The 14,255-nt window shown below is 42.4% G+C and overlaps 1 protein-coding gene across 1 annotated transcript in view; it reads left to right on the top strand.

Moving 5' to 3' along the window:
* Positions 1 to 1,642: 1,642 nt before the first annotated feature.
* The window catches only part of rabl6b (RAB, member RAS oncogene family-like 6b), a 74,065-nt gene continuing 61,452 nt past the window's right edge, over positions 1,643 to 14,255 (top strand). The window contains exons 1-8 of the mRNA XM_030059678.1: positions 1,643 to 1,984; positions 2,400 to 2,638; positions 3,333 to 3,467; positions 3,568 to 3,582; positions 3,909 to 3,956; positions 4,107 to 4,136; positions 4,510 to 4,562; positions 4,727 to 4,815. Coding sequence (XP_029915538.1) covers positions 2,509 to 2,638; positions 3,333 to 3,467; positions 3,568 to 3,582; positions 3,909 to 3,956; positions 4,107 to 4,136; positions 4,510 to 4,562; positions 4,727 to 4,815 — 500 coding nt within the window. The 5' untranslated portion in view covers positions 1,643 to 1,984; positions 2,400 to 2,508. The remainder of the gene's footprint in view (positions 1,985 to 2,399; positions 2,639 to 3,332; positions 3,468 to 3,567; positions 3,583 to 3,908; positions 3,957 to 4,106; positions 4,137 to 4,509; positions 4,563 to 4,726; positions 4,816 to 14,255) is intronic.

Below are 14,255 nucleotides of genomic sequence, written 5' to 3'. Positions count from 1 at the left end.
GGCAGAGGACTCTAGAACAATAGCGTGCACTGAGTAAAAAGGAGGTGGGTGGGGGTGGGGGTATAGAGGGGGACAGGAGGAAGAAGAAAGGAAGAGGGAAGAGGAAGATTAGAAAGAGGAAAGTGCTCAGAGAATGATATGGAGTCCCCCAACAGTCTAGGCCTATAGCAGCATAACTAAGGGCTGGTCGAGGGCAACCTGGGCCGACCCTAACTATAAGCTTCATCAAAAAGGAAGGTCTTAAGTCTACTCTTAAAGGTAGAGAGAGAATCTGCCCTCCAAACTGAGATCAGATCCTTCCAATTCCGAAGGAATCTGCCTCCCATTTTAGTCTTAGAAATTTGGGGAATTTTTGTTGCAGTAAAGGGGTGCCTGTCGCACTGTGGTTTGATATAGGTGCCTTTCCTTGTTGTTTATTTGAAGGGGGCAACTGTGTGTGCGCTCACCTAGGGCACCAAGTGTCACAGGACCGCCACTAAGTGTGTGAGAAATGTAGGCTACATTCTCTCTCTCTCTCTCTCTCTCTCCAAGTCACAGAGAGGACGTCTTCCTGTTACAAACTGAATGCTTTTTTAATGGCAAACTCCAGAAAATCTCAATTTCATCAAACAGAAAAAAAGGTTTGTTTTGCAGAGGCTTTGTACATTTGTGAAGATTAAGATGCAGTTGTGACACACTTAAGAGCAAATTCTTTTTGTGCTGTAATACAACAATGCTCCATGTTGACTATTAGGATTAAAAATGTAACAAACAAAAAAGTAGTGACAGGGAAGTAATTACAGTGAGGAAACTGCATGTGAAAGATGCCCTTCAAATGCAGTCTTGACAACTTACTTGTTTTCCAGGCTGTGTTTTGTAGTAGTAGAAAGGCACTGGCAAATTCAAGTTTTTGGGTGACGGAATTTGACTCTGAAGCTCTCTCTCTCTCCCTTTCTCCAAGACCTGACCAGAGAGTCAACTATACAAACATACACACGCACTCAAAGCTCAACAGATCCATTAACCTCCTTCACATGCACCCAAAAGTGAAGGATGGGGCAATGAAATTAAGAGATTATATAAGGATGGAGAGATGAGAGAAAAAGAAAAACAGAACACACAAAATCTCCAATGTCCAGGTTTGTGTTTTGTCCATGTTTTAAGATTTTTCTTTTTTATTTGATAATGACAGCGGATAGGGACAGGAAAAGCAGGGGAGAGAGAGAGGAGGGCATGCAGCAAATGGCCCTGGCTCATACTTGAAACCAGGCTGCCATAGCCAGGACTCAGTCTTAACGAGTGGTGCACAGTTACCTCAATGGTTCATCTCTAGCAGTTGAGCCACTGAGGTGCCCCGTCCATATCTTTTTGAAATCTAAAGGTCTTAACAGTCTTCAAGTTTAGGATTTGACCTTTGATACGTTCTCTCCTATCTCTGAAACCACTGTCAAGTTACAGTACGACTGAATGGGACATATAATAGTGATTCTGGAAACATGCCCAGTTGTCCTCCCCTGAATAAAGAACAAAAAATGTCATCACTGACTTGAGATTTCTGAATGAATACCCCACTTCTTCATTTTGCATTAGCATTACTAGAAATTGTAACCCATTAATCGATGCTTTATTCTGAAAATTCTAACAGGAAACTAATGACTGTATATGTAACTTGACGCGAGTTTGGTGCAGCTGTATTCTTTGCAAAGGAATGTTGCTGCTCCATCTCTGTCGGGATGGTGGACTGTCAAATATTTTGAGAGAAATGTGTCAGCCCTGCAGGTGTTTATCACATTAACAAACAGTGAGTAACTGTACCTAGTATCGCCTGGTGGAAAGGAGCCGGGCTAGCTGCCGTTTAATGGCATTACACGTAGAATGGGTACAGCTAGCTAGGCTAATGGTGGCTAGCTAGCAAACAGAGACCACGGATAACGTTACCTGTTAGCCAGCCTTGGCAACGAGCCGGGGTGTCTCATCTCTCTTTAAAGCCTCTGGTGACCTTGACATATCCTTTATAGCACTTAGTCGTTATATTTCAAGTTGAGTTTATTTTAAAAAATTGTGCACAGTCCGGAACTGACCTCGATAACTTAACAGCCCTGTGCAGCTAACGCTAGCTAGTTAACGCTATGTGACCGAATGAGATGACCAGATCTGTTTTCATCCCTTTGGCAAGTTCTTCAAGAGCTACAGTCTTGTGGTTGTGCCTACATTTTGAACGTGAATGATAGTTAATTTCCGACTATTATTGATTGTATTCCACAGATCATGCCGAAGACATCATGGTTCTAGACAGCACCACTAATTAGCGAGCAAGAACTCCAGTCAGTTATAAGGGACGAGCTGTAAGACTGTCAGTCAGTAGCAGTTATTAGCTCTTTATTACTCACTTTGAGAGCATGGATCCTTAACTTCTTAACTCATCAGTATTGCTGTCCTGTAACATTCTCCATCAGTTGTGTGACCTACCTTTTGGTAGAGTTTCACTGTATTATTGCGTGTTCACTTGTTAGTTTAAGCCTCGCCAAGATGTTTTCAGCTCTGAAGAAGCTGGTGGGATCTGAACCAGGGCAGCTCAAGGACAAGAATATTCCCGCTGGTCTGCAGTCTATGAATCAAAGTTTACAGAGACGTTTTGCCAAGGGGGTCCAGTATAATAGTAAGTATTCCAGGTACTTTTTGTTTTTTGTTACATAGGCAGTTTTAAACAGGTACTTCCATTTAGAGTCAAGAAAGTCATGGAGATTTACAACACTGAGCCTTCCTGAGAGTTCTGGGAAGAAAAAGTACAGCATGAACAAAATATAGAGCTTTAAGTAGCCTTATTGTTACTGTTCTAGCACTTTGCATGTTGCTTTATGTATGTATTGATCTGTGTCATTAATGATCTTATCTTTTCAGTATTATTAAATATCTTCCTGGGCAAGGTTGTATTTTGTTTTATGAAAAATCCAAATAACAAAGACCCTATGTTGGTCAGGAAAGTGCAGAAAAGTAAAGAAAATGAAATCTGTAGTCTTAAGGTTGAAATATTATTAAATTATACAAAGGGCCTGGAAATGTGGGAAAAAATACCATTCTTTGATATACATGACTACACTTTTTGAATAATTCTCAGCTATACAATGAAATTCCCTACTTAACAGTGATGTTACAGAGCTGGCACTGACCTATCTCTTGAGGTTCTGGGAAGAAATTGAGGCCCGCAAAAGAGAATGGAATTTTGAAATGGGAAGATATTGAGTATCCCTTAGTTGTATGCATTTTTACTTCATAGGCAACTAGGTAATCTGTTTCATGATAAAGTTAATCACTGCTGAATTTATTTCCCCCGCCCCCTTCCCTCCTTAAAGTGAAAATTGTTATCCGGGGAGATAGAAATACTGGCAAGAGTACCCTATGGCATCGACTGCAGGGCAAAAAATTTTTGGAGGAGTACATTCCCACTCAGGAAATCCAGGCTACAAGCATCCACTGGAATTACAAAAGTAAGATTCCCATCTTTCCTCAAATATCAATGTGAAAATCGCAAGCTCTTTTTTCATGCTTTTTGACATCCACTGCTTGTGCTCTGATTATTTATTTCAGTGGCTCCATATCAAGGTAAAAACAAAAAAACAAAAAAATAAAATAAAAAAAAGACTGTAGAATTAGCTTCAGCTAGCCTGCCTTTAGAGTAGGTGGTCCGTTTTGGTGTTAGTAGCCAAGTAGTTTAATACCTAGCAAGCATTTTCCCACCACTACTTTCCTATTTTGAAACATCGCTGCTAATTTAGCTTCTTTCACAGTAAGTGACTGCTGTATTAACTAGTACAAACAATCGTATAGTTAGTACATTTACACTGTGGTGGCTTAAGAACTTGTAAATGTGAATTGTCCTTTTGTGTAGTGAGGAAACATTAATGATGATAGTGACCTTCCTGTCACAGCTACAGATGACGTGGTCAAAGTGGAGGTGTGGGACGTGGTAGACAAAGGTGAGTGTTGACACAGTCTACTCTAGTTAATATCATAGACATGCACTTGTGTTTCATAACATCAGGTGCATGGTTGGTTTTTATTTCAAGCCATATATTGTCCTCAGCTGTGGTGTTGTCTTTCTTGCACCTTTCTTGCACTCGTCACAGGCCAAAAATATCCTCTTCCCGAAGGTGTAGGTGAGCGCCACTATACAGTGTGTGGAAAATGGTGTGGCTTTTGTGTAACTTTGGGTTTGCCTTTCCCTGTTCTTCTCTTATCTGAATGCAAATATTCTCAAGGTTTGGCTGTTGCCAGGTTTGCAGTGTTGCTGAATTTCAAAGTTTGGCTTATCCGCTGCTGGATATAGATAAAGATTGAGTGACTGCACTTTGTGAGCCATGAAGTCCATCAAATTAAGGCTGCAAGACGCTGTTCCATAAGGAAAGGGCTATGCTTCTGTGTGTGCTTTACTCATGAGGACCAAACGTAAAGCAAGAAACTGAGTTGCAGATTACTACCATTTCTCAGTTCGCTTACACTTAACTGTCACTTGCTCTCTCATTCCTGCAGGCAAAGGCAAAAAGCGCGGAGAGAATTTGAAACTGGAGAATGAGCCACAAGAGGTGATTATCATATGACTATCATGTGTTTAAAAAAAACAATGGCGCTCTTATGTGGGTCAGTTATTATGACAGCTTCAAGAGGTCTTATAGGTTGTAAAGTATAACTGGATGTTATCTATCTCATAGTATTTTGTGTCTTACATGTTTCTAATGTTTGTTTATAGTCAGATGAGGTGGCCTTGGATGCAGAGTTCCTAGATGTGTACAAGAACTGTAATGGGGTCATCATGATGTTTGATATCACCAAGCAGTGGTAAGAGTCTTCAACCTCTATTTTGTTGTCCTTGCATGGTTCAGTCAATGAAGTCCAGTGCTACAATATGCATGGAGGGATTAGGTTGCAGCCTGCCTGCATGGGACTGTGAAGCTTTGAGTGGCTGAGTGGCTGACACTGTTTCAAATGTAAAATCACTTGAAGCAGTTTCAGCATTACTATTTTGGGCAGCCAACTTGAGGGAAAGAATGGTAGAAATATCTGATACACAGTTGTCACTACAAAAGGTATAACCTTAAACCGTTTCTTAGAAACATTTTTTCTTGAGCAAACAAGGTTGCTATCCAAACTGAAAGCAAAAAAAAATGTACTAGTGTACATTTTTATTATATTTTTTCTTTTTTTAATTATCTTGCTTATTTTTAGGGTCTGGGCAGCCTAAGCTGCCAGGACACTATTTCCAGGAATTCTTTCTTCCCATGAAAACTCACCAAACTTTGCACAAAGGTCCAGTCCCATGCCAGATTACCTCAGCTGCAAACTCAAGCCAGTAGTTCTGATGGTGGCGCTATAGCAAGCCTCTAAAGTTCAAAACTTTGAAAATTCATAACAAATCAACCACATGTGCTACAACTTCACAACTTTCATCAAACTGTAGCCTCAATATTGAAGAAACTTTTGGACACTTAAACCTATTGCAAATTATGAAGTTCATCACTCTGTTTTTTTTTTCAAAAACCATAAAACTTCTTAAACCTATCTCCTCCCACAATTTTTGCTCAATTGACACCAAACCTGCTACAGAGCATCTTCAGACTGTCCTACACAAACGTTGTTTCTCAGATTTGATTTATCAAAAATTGAGCCTACAGTGCATCAAAATGTTTGACTGTAAACGGTACTGTAAACATATACTTGCAAATTCTTGCTAAATAAATCTTCAGTGTTCATGAAAAAAAATTGTCAGAATTCTAGAGTCATGGTAGATGATGTGTGGCAAATTTCAGAATTGTCAAAAACTGAATTTTTGACAGCATTTTGAATTTTGCTCTCATGTGAACAATTGGAGTCATGCAAGAATGGCAATTTTAAACATCAGTTTTTCACTTATGGAGCAGTCAATCATTATTAAAAACAAGTGATCAATATCTCCATGCTGTCTAGATGCAATATGTGTGTTTTCAGATTTTTGTCTTAATAACTGAATTTTTGACAGCTGTTTAAAATCTGCCTTTCCATGCATAGACGGCTGCTGTCATGTGACTAGAGTTCTCATCGGGCCTGAAAATTAAGACCCGACCCGACCCGGGCCGGACTGGGCCAGCCCGAGGCCCGACCCGACCCGACCCGACTAATTAGCCGAACTTTAGGCCCGACAGCCCGATAAAGCCCGAAAAAAAAAAAAGAAAAAAAAAAATCGCCAAATTCGCCATTATTTAGCAGAGCCGGTCGGCCGCGGCACCGGGGCACCATCAGTCGGTATCAGGCGGGCCGGCCGCGGCACTGGCCAGCATCAGGCAGCTCACCTGTCAGATCCAGCAGACCTGACGGGTGGGCGCGGTATCGGACGGTGCCGCGGCTGGCCCGCCTGATGCCGACTAGAAAACTGGAGATTTTTTTTTTTTTTCTCGTGCGCCCCCAAGTAGAATGCCAGCACAGCGGGATACTGCTGCAACTCTCTCTCACTTGTTTGCGCTGCGCTCGCACAGCTGGTTGTCTGTCTGTCACTGAAAGTTTAGCCTCCAAATCCAATCCAGTCCCTCACTCTCTCCACCAGTCACATAAAAATGAAACGTCATAATCAATAACACAACACATAATTCTATTTTTTATTAAAAAAAAAAAAAATCCCCCACAGAACCCGAAGCCCGACCCGACCCGCCCAATTCACGTAAATTTTAGGCCCGACCCGACCCGAAGATGTCGGGTCGGGTCGGGTCGGGTCGGGTTCGGGCAGAATATGAGAACTCTACATGTGACTGGCTTAGTCAATTTGTGAAGCCTCACATGAACTGACACTTGCCAATTAGCTCAGTGAGATAAAGCATTGTCCTTCATGCCAGAAACTGTGAGTTCAAGCCTCAGCTAATGCAAAATGCACATAAGAATGCCACCTTTCTTTTCATCTACCTATTCTCTACTTGTTGCTCAGAATTGCCTAAAATTGCCTGGCCCCGACCATTGCTGTGCAGCAGCTATGGTTGATGTTTATTGTATTTTAGTCTGCTGTGTTCATTTTGTCCCTATTATTCCTCCATAGTCTTGTCAGCTTATTTGTCCTCACACCTGCCCTGCGTTGTCTCATTAGCCCCACCCCCATGTTGCATGTCTTTGTTGTGTTTCGGCCAATCATCTGTCCCCTCCAGGCCTGTGTCCTGCCCCTTTCTTTTTTTTATTATTTATTTATTTATTTATTTATTTATTATTGGGTTTTTTACATATAGAAACTTCAAATACGAGACAACACAATCAAATACAAAACGTCACAATACATCACAAACATCCAACATGTACCCTCCCACGCACCCACCCATGCCCACATACAGTACGTACCCTATGCCCAGGAGTATCCAGTAAAAAAAAAAAACAAGGGACAGAATATCCTTAGGAGTCAGAGACCCATACATTTCACTTTTGGAGAAACTCAGCCTCAAAATATGACAGAAAAGGTCGCCAGACTCTAACAAACCTCTGCCTGTCTCCTTGAATAGTGAATCTTAGTCGTTGACAGAATTGGTCTCCTAGCTAACAGTGAAGAAAATGCAATAGCTTTACATTGATCCGATGATATTAGTGTATCTCATGGGACCACACCAAATAAGGCAGTCAGGGGGTTTGGCTCAAGATCCTTACCACAGATGTAAGAAAAAGTATGGAATATTCCGGACCAGAAATCAATTAATTTAGGACATTCCCAAAACATATGGCACAAAGTAGCCTGGTCATGTCCACACCTGAGGCAGGTTGGGTCCAACCTGCCTCGCCAGCTTGGTTCTGGATAGATGAAGCCTATGCAGTATTTTAAATTGTAATAAACCATGTCTAACACACAGTGAGGATGAATGCACCAATTTCACTACTACCTGCCAGGTTGTATCTGTTATAGCTGAACCCAACTCCTTCTCCCACCTTTTCTTCACCTGCTCAAGAGAGGGTGAGGCAGATCTTTGAATATTACTATACACAACAGACATTGCCCCTTTACTTAACGGATGTATATTCAAGCATTCATCTAACCAGTCACCTTGCCGGGGGGACAGAGATGGAGAAAAATGTGCTCTTACAAAACTATGTACTTGCAGGTACCTAAAAAAATGAGAGTGGGGCAGGCTAAAATCTGTCTTTAGCTGATCAAATGAGACAAAGCAACCATCCTTGAACAAATTCTTAACACATTTCACCCCGCCCCTATCCCATTCATGGAAAGCAGGGTCGACAAGAGATGGTGGGCAGAGAGCGTTGGCCACAATAGGAGATGAAGGAAGTGGTGTTTTGCTGTTAAAATGGTTCCTAAACTGGGCCCAGATCCTAAGAGAGCCACAAACCACTGGATTACTAGTTAGGCTCTGTTTACTTAGCGGGATCGGTGCACATACAAGGGCGCGCAGTGATGTAGGGTAACACGAAGACTGCTCCAAAGGGACCCAAGCCGGCACATCTACGCCCTCTAGATCTGAGACCCAGAATAGCAATTTATGTATATTGGCTGACCAGTAATAATGCATGAAATTAGGTAGTGCTAGTCCACCCTCCTCCTTCTGTCTCTCTAAAAATTCCCTACATATGCGGGATAGATTTTTATTCCATATAAATATCGATATGTGTTTATTTAGTTCTTTAAAGAAAGATTTAGGTATAAAAATGGGTACTGTTTGGAATAGGAACAAAAACTTTGGTAGAACAGTCATCTTCACAGAGTTTATCGTCCCTGCCATTGACAAGGGAAGAGTCGACCACCTCTCCAAGTCCTGCTTAGCCCCCTGTAGTGCGCTCTGCAATACTTTTTGTACAGTTAATTTTATAGCCAGACACTTTCCCAAAATCTTCGATAATTTTGAGGGCAGCAGGAATAGCAGAGCATGGGTCGGGCAGAAAGAGGAGGAGGTCATCCGCGTACAGAGACAGATTGTGTGTTTGTCCCCCTCTATATACTCCAGTGAAACCCCTGGCGTTCCTCAACATAATGGCGAGGGGTTCGATGGCGATTTCTTTAATGCACTGAACAAATAGCCATATTGGATTGAATCAAATGCCCGCTGAGCATCTATTGCTATTAAAACTTATGGGCTAACATCACTGTGGTATGTGTATAATACATTAAACAGACGGCGAAGGTTACTAGATAGCTGTCTACCTGAAATGAAACCTGTCTGGTCTGGATGGATTACTTTATGTATAATTGGTTCAAGTCTGGCTGATAACACTTTTGTAAGGATCTTGTAATTGCTGCACAGCAGGCTGATTGGGCGATATGATTCACATCTCATTGGATCTTTATCATTCTTTAGGATAAGTGATATTGTGGCCTGTGTCATTGTTGAGGGCAGGGAACCTGTTTTAAGTGACTCCTCAAAAACCTTACACAGTAAGGGTGAAAGCTTAGCAGAGAATTTCTTAAAAAAAAATCTATAGGGAATCCATCTGGGCCTGGGGCCTTCCCCGACTTCATTTTTTTAATAGCATAGTCAGTTTCCTCCACTGAGATCTTTTCCCCTAGACTCAACCTGTCAGTCTCATCAAAAGTGGGGGTTTCCAGTCTACTGAAGAAGTCCTTTACCTCATCCAGATTACAGGCCTCAGATGAGTACACTTCTTTATCGAAGGATTCAAACTGATCATTTTACGATTTCACGATTCACGATCCGTGAATATGTCTGGTGTACTGGTGAAAAAAAGGAGAACTGTCTGTCGTTGGGGTACTTAAATCTCCAAGGGTCCACCATTCTATATGCCTGCATAAAGCTACTTATGACATGAGCTGATTTGCTCAGGCTTGTGAATTTAACCCCAGAACGGTCCTGCTTAGACAGCACAGTGTTGAGGTCCCCTCCCAATATCAAGCAGTGTTTATCTAGGTTTGGTAGGAGTGTGAAGAGGTCGCTATAAAATGGGCATTATCCCAGTTGGGACCATATATATTGGCTAACACCACAGGCATATTAAAGAGATTTCCCTGTATGATCAAGTACCTTCCGTTCCTATCGCTAATAATGTGGGATCGAACAAATTGAACATTTTTATGTATCAAAATAGCCACTCCCCTGCTTTTGCTGTTGAAGTTAGAATGGAATACTTGTGTAAAACCACCTCTATAAAGTTTAGTATGATCTTTATTTGCTAAGTGCGTCTCCTGCAAGAAAACTATGTCAACCATTAAATTGTTCAGATGCGCAAATATCTTACCACGTTTTCCCAATTGATTTAGGCCACGGACATTCCAACTAACCACATTCGTGTCGGCACTACCTATGTTACCTCTGCCCAAAGCCATGTCATGATTCTGTCACTTGTGTTTGCCATTGAAACCCCTGCCAACCTGCAACTCCACCTGTCAGGCTGTTGCCTTTCATGCACTGCAACCTCTCTGTACTCCTGTGACAAATATGTAATGAAAAAATACATAAATAGATAGATAAGTAAAAAAAAATGCCCTTGGGCACACACAAACACTATACATACACTAAACAAGACAAACAACATAATGCAGATAAATGTAGAGGAGGTATAGGCTGGTAAGACCCTCGGACAGGGCCCTAGAGTTGGTCTTAACCCCATTAAAGACCACTCTCTTCCTACTCAAGCCTAATAGGATTTTCCAACATAGCAGTGTGAGAGCTCTCAGCAGTAGAGCAAAGAACTAGAGATAGCCATGTACCTAAGTGACTATATTGCTAAAGATAGTAGTTAGTGAATTTGTGAAGGCAGAAGAATCTAACTAATGGGTGAGGTTTTAGGTGAAACTTAGTGGGCTCTGTGTGTGTGCTCCCCCCCCCCCCCTCACCCCCCCCCCCCCACCCCACCCCACACACACACACACACACACACACACACACACACACAAATAACTGTATACTCATCTACTTACACGAAATATAAGGTTATCCCAACAGTAAGAAAAGACCACACCGAATAGTGTTTGCTAATTTAATGAGCAACCTCATTTTCTACAAAGTTAGATTCATTCAAACCACTTGTCCAACAAAGCCGTTTTACAAAGCAATGATATGTGAATATATATACCGACAGATGTACACATACATATATACTCCCCTCCTTTTACGTCCAGAGAGGTTGGGAATAGATTGCTAATATAAACAATATAGGGCGTCAACATGTTCAATATGCAAAACAGAAGTGTAATTCAAAGCATAACATATATCAGTGGTTCAAGTAGGCAAAACATAGGACCGTTCAAGCGTGGCACAAATGTAAACAGACTGAAAAGCTTTCCCCATTCATAGACTGAACTAGCAGTCACGCCTCCACACCGGTAATCAGGGAGCGCCGCCCACCCCCACCACACATGAGGATGTCCTCTATGATGGAAGCGGACGGCACCCCTCAAGTGCACATACCCACACACACAAAATGTCCTTTATTCTTCTTCTGTTCTTCTCCCCCCTTTTCCTCTTCTTTCCCTTCCTGCCCCTTTCTTACCAGGTGTGTTAGTCAGTTCAGTTTGTATTTAAGTTCATATTCTTCTGCTTGTTGCTTTGAATTGCCTAAAAATGCCCGGACCCGACCCATCGCTGCGCAGCAGCTATAATTAGGGCCCGAGCGCTGAAACAGCACGAAGCCCTATTGTTGTTGTAGTGTTTTTTCTTCAGCTTCTTCTCCTTTCTTCTTCTTCTTCTTATTACGTCAAAATAAACCTTAATTTGACCCCCTAAACATGCTTCAAAACTCACCAAATTCGGCACGCTCGCCAGGTCTTGCGAAGAATTTGATAAACTGGACAAACGGACCCCCTAAGTGCAAAAATGGGCTCGGTAGCGCCACCTAGGCACACAAAGGCAGCCGCTGCAGCCCACAGGAATGTGCTAGAAAGACCAAACCAACGCCAAAATGTAGGTCTCATCAAGCCCTACAAATCACGCGCTGACACCCCCAACCTAAAACCAACAGGAAGTCCGCAATTTGCGTTTTAAAATCATGTTCTCGCCCAAAATTCCGCTTTGAACAAAATCTATCTCCTCCCAGGGCGTAAATGGTAGTGGCTTGAAAATTTAACAGATGACAGAGGAAACAGTGCTTACAAAAGTTCTGAAGGATTTATTATTATTTCGAATCGTTTGGATTTTAGAAGCCCTCAAAGTCGGAGTGGCCAAAACCAAAACCTCGTTTTTTCCCATTAGTTGGGGGCTTTATGGCAAAATATGGGTCATTTCGCGCAAATTCATCTACAAGCGCCAAATTTGGCACAGATGTAGCTGAAGGCATACTGAAATGATTTAGCCAGGGCGCCCGAGCCACAGACCCCTGAGGCCAAGATGGCGGCCAAATCCAATATGGCCGCCGCCTGAAAAGGGATTTGGCTATAACTTTTGAACCAGACGAAATACAAATACAATCTTGGTGTCTATTTTAACTTTTTTGAGCATGGGAAACCCATAGGAATACTTACATTTGCCAGGGCGCCCAAGCCAGAGACCCCTGAGGCCAAGATGGCGGCCAAATCCAAGATGGCCGCCGCCTGAAAAGGGATTCGGCTATAACTTTTGAACCAGACGAGATACAAATACAATCTTGGTGTCTATTTTAACTTTTTTGAGCATGGGAAACCCATAGGAATACTAACATTTATGCCTGGGTATATCAGGACCTCAAATACCCTAAATCCAATATGGCCACTGTCGAAAAAAAAAAAGGTTTTAGCTACAGATTTTGAACCAAATCAACTGCAGTTGAAAACTTAATGTCTATTTAAAATTGTTAGAAAGTGGGTTTGAAAATCAGAGGGAGCCACCCAGCATTTCGAACCAGGGGCGTTTACGCAGTGGTACAAAGGCAGACATTCTTGAATGCATGAAGGTGAAAAAAAACCCGCGTAGCAGCAGCTAGAGATGCAACTGTAGTTGTGCTTGATGGTGCTGTCATGGTCCAAATGGTCCGGCCAACTACTGCAAAAACATTCCATGAGTATGTCAACACTAATATTGCTGGGTTTGTAAGGTCACACATGAGCCATGAGTCTGTCAAGCGATTGGATATTGTGTTTGATACATATCCAGAGGAGAACCTCAAAGCACAAACTCACCAACGCAGAGGAACCAGGTCAAGAACTAAAATAGATGGGAGAACTCCAATTCCAAAACGTAACTGGAACAGTGACTTCTTGAAAAATGAAGACAACAAGGATGAACTATTTGGCTATATCAGTGATGAGATAACAAAGCATGGCATGTCAGGTAAACTGCTCCTTTCTACCAAGAAAGACACTGTGCTCTCCAACAGACCAGGGTATGACATGTCTGCCCTTCAACCCTGTAATCATCCAGAAGCAGATACAAGAATAATCCTGCATCTTGCACATGCTGGGGCCAATGGCCATAAAAAGGCATTTGTACGGACCGTTGACAGCGATGTTGTCATCCTTGCCATCCGTTTCTTCAGCACACTAGGCCTCACAGAGCTCTGGATTGGCTTTGCGGGTGGAAAGAACTACAGGGACATTCCTGCTCATGAGATCAGCAAGGATCTTGGTCCCCGGAAGTCACTGGCCTTACCACTCTTCCATGCTTTAACAGGATGCGATACAACCTCAGCCTTCCTGGGCCATGGGAAAAAGAGTGCATGGGCAGCTTGGGAAGCAACACCAGATCTCACTGAATCCCTGGTTACTCTCACTTCAGACCCGGAGCAGATCAACAATGATGTCCATGTACAAAGACTGGAGCGTATGGTTGTCATCATGTACAGCAAGACCTGTGGTTCCAGCCGTGTTGATGAAGCGAGACATTACCTCTTCACAACTGGTACCAAGTCCCTTGAAAACCTGCCTCCCACCCAAGCTGTACTGATACAGCACACCAAAAGGGCACTACTGCAAGCCAGCTTCTTCTGGAACCAAGCAACCGCTGTGCAGCAAGCTATCCCAGAGTTCAGTAGATGGGGATGGCATAGGGACTCGACGAGCAAGACTTGGGAACCGTACTGGACCAATCTTGCAGACGCCAGTAAAGCTTGCACCATTCTCCTCCACTGTGGCTGCAAGAGGGCTTGTAGAGGGCACTGCAAATGCTCAAAAGCTGGAGTGCATTGCACTTCTATATGTGCATGTGAGGGTGCCTGTACTAACAATAGTGGTGGAGACGAGTGATTTGTGCATGATTCATGTTGTTGCTGTTTGTTTTTATGCTAAGCAACCCTTTGTTTAACTGTTTTGGACAATTTGAGAATGTTATTATTCTTTTAATAATTTTACTTTATATAAATATTGCCTGGCAAAAATAATTGTGTCTTATGATTACACTTCTAAA

Source organism: Myripristis murdjan, chromosome 9 (genome assembly GCF_902150065.1).
Source record: "Myripristis murdjan chromosome 9, fMyrMur1.1, whole genome shotgun sequence".
Classification (NCBI taxonomy): Eukaryota; Metazoa; Chordata; class Actinopteri; order Holocentriformes; family Holocentridae; genus Myripristis; species Myripristis murdjan.
This window is presented reverse-complemented; position numbering and strand designations above follow the sequence as displayed.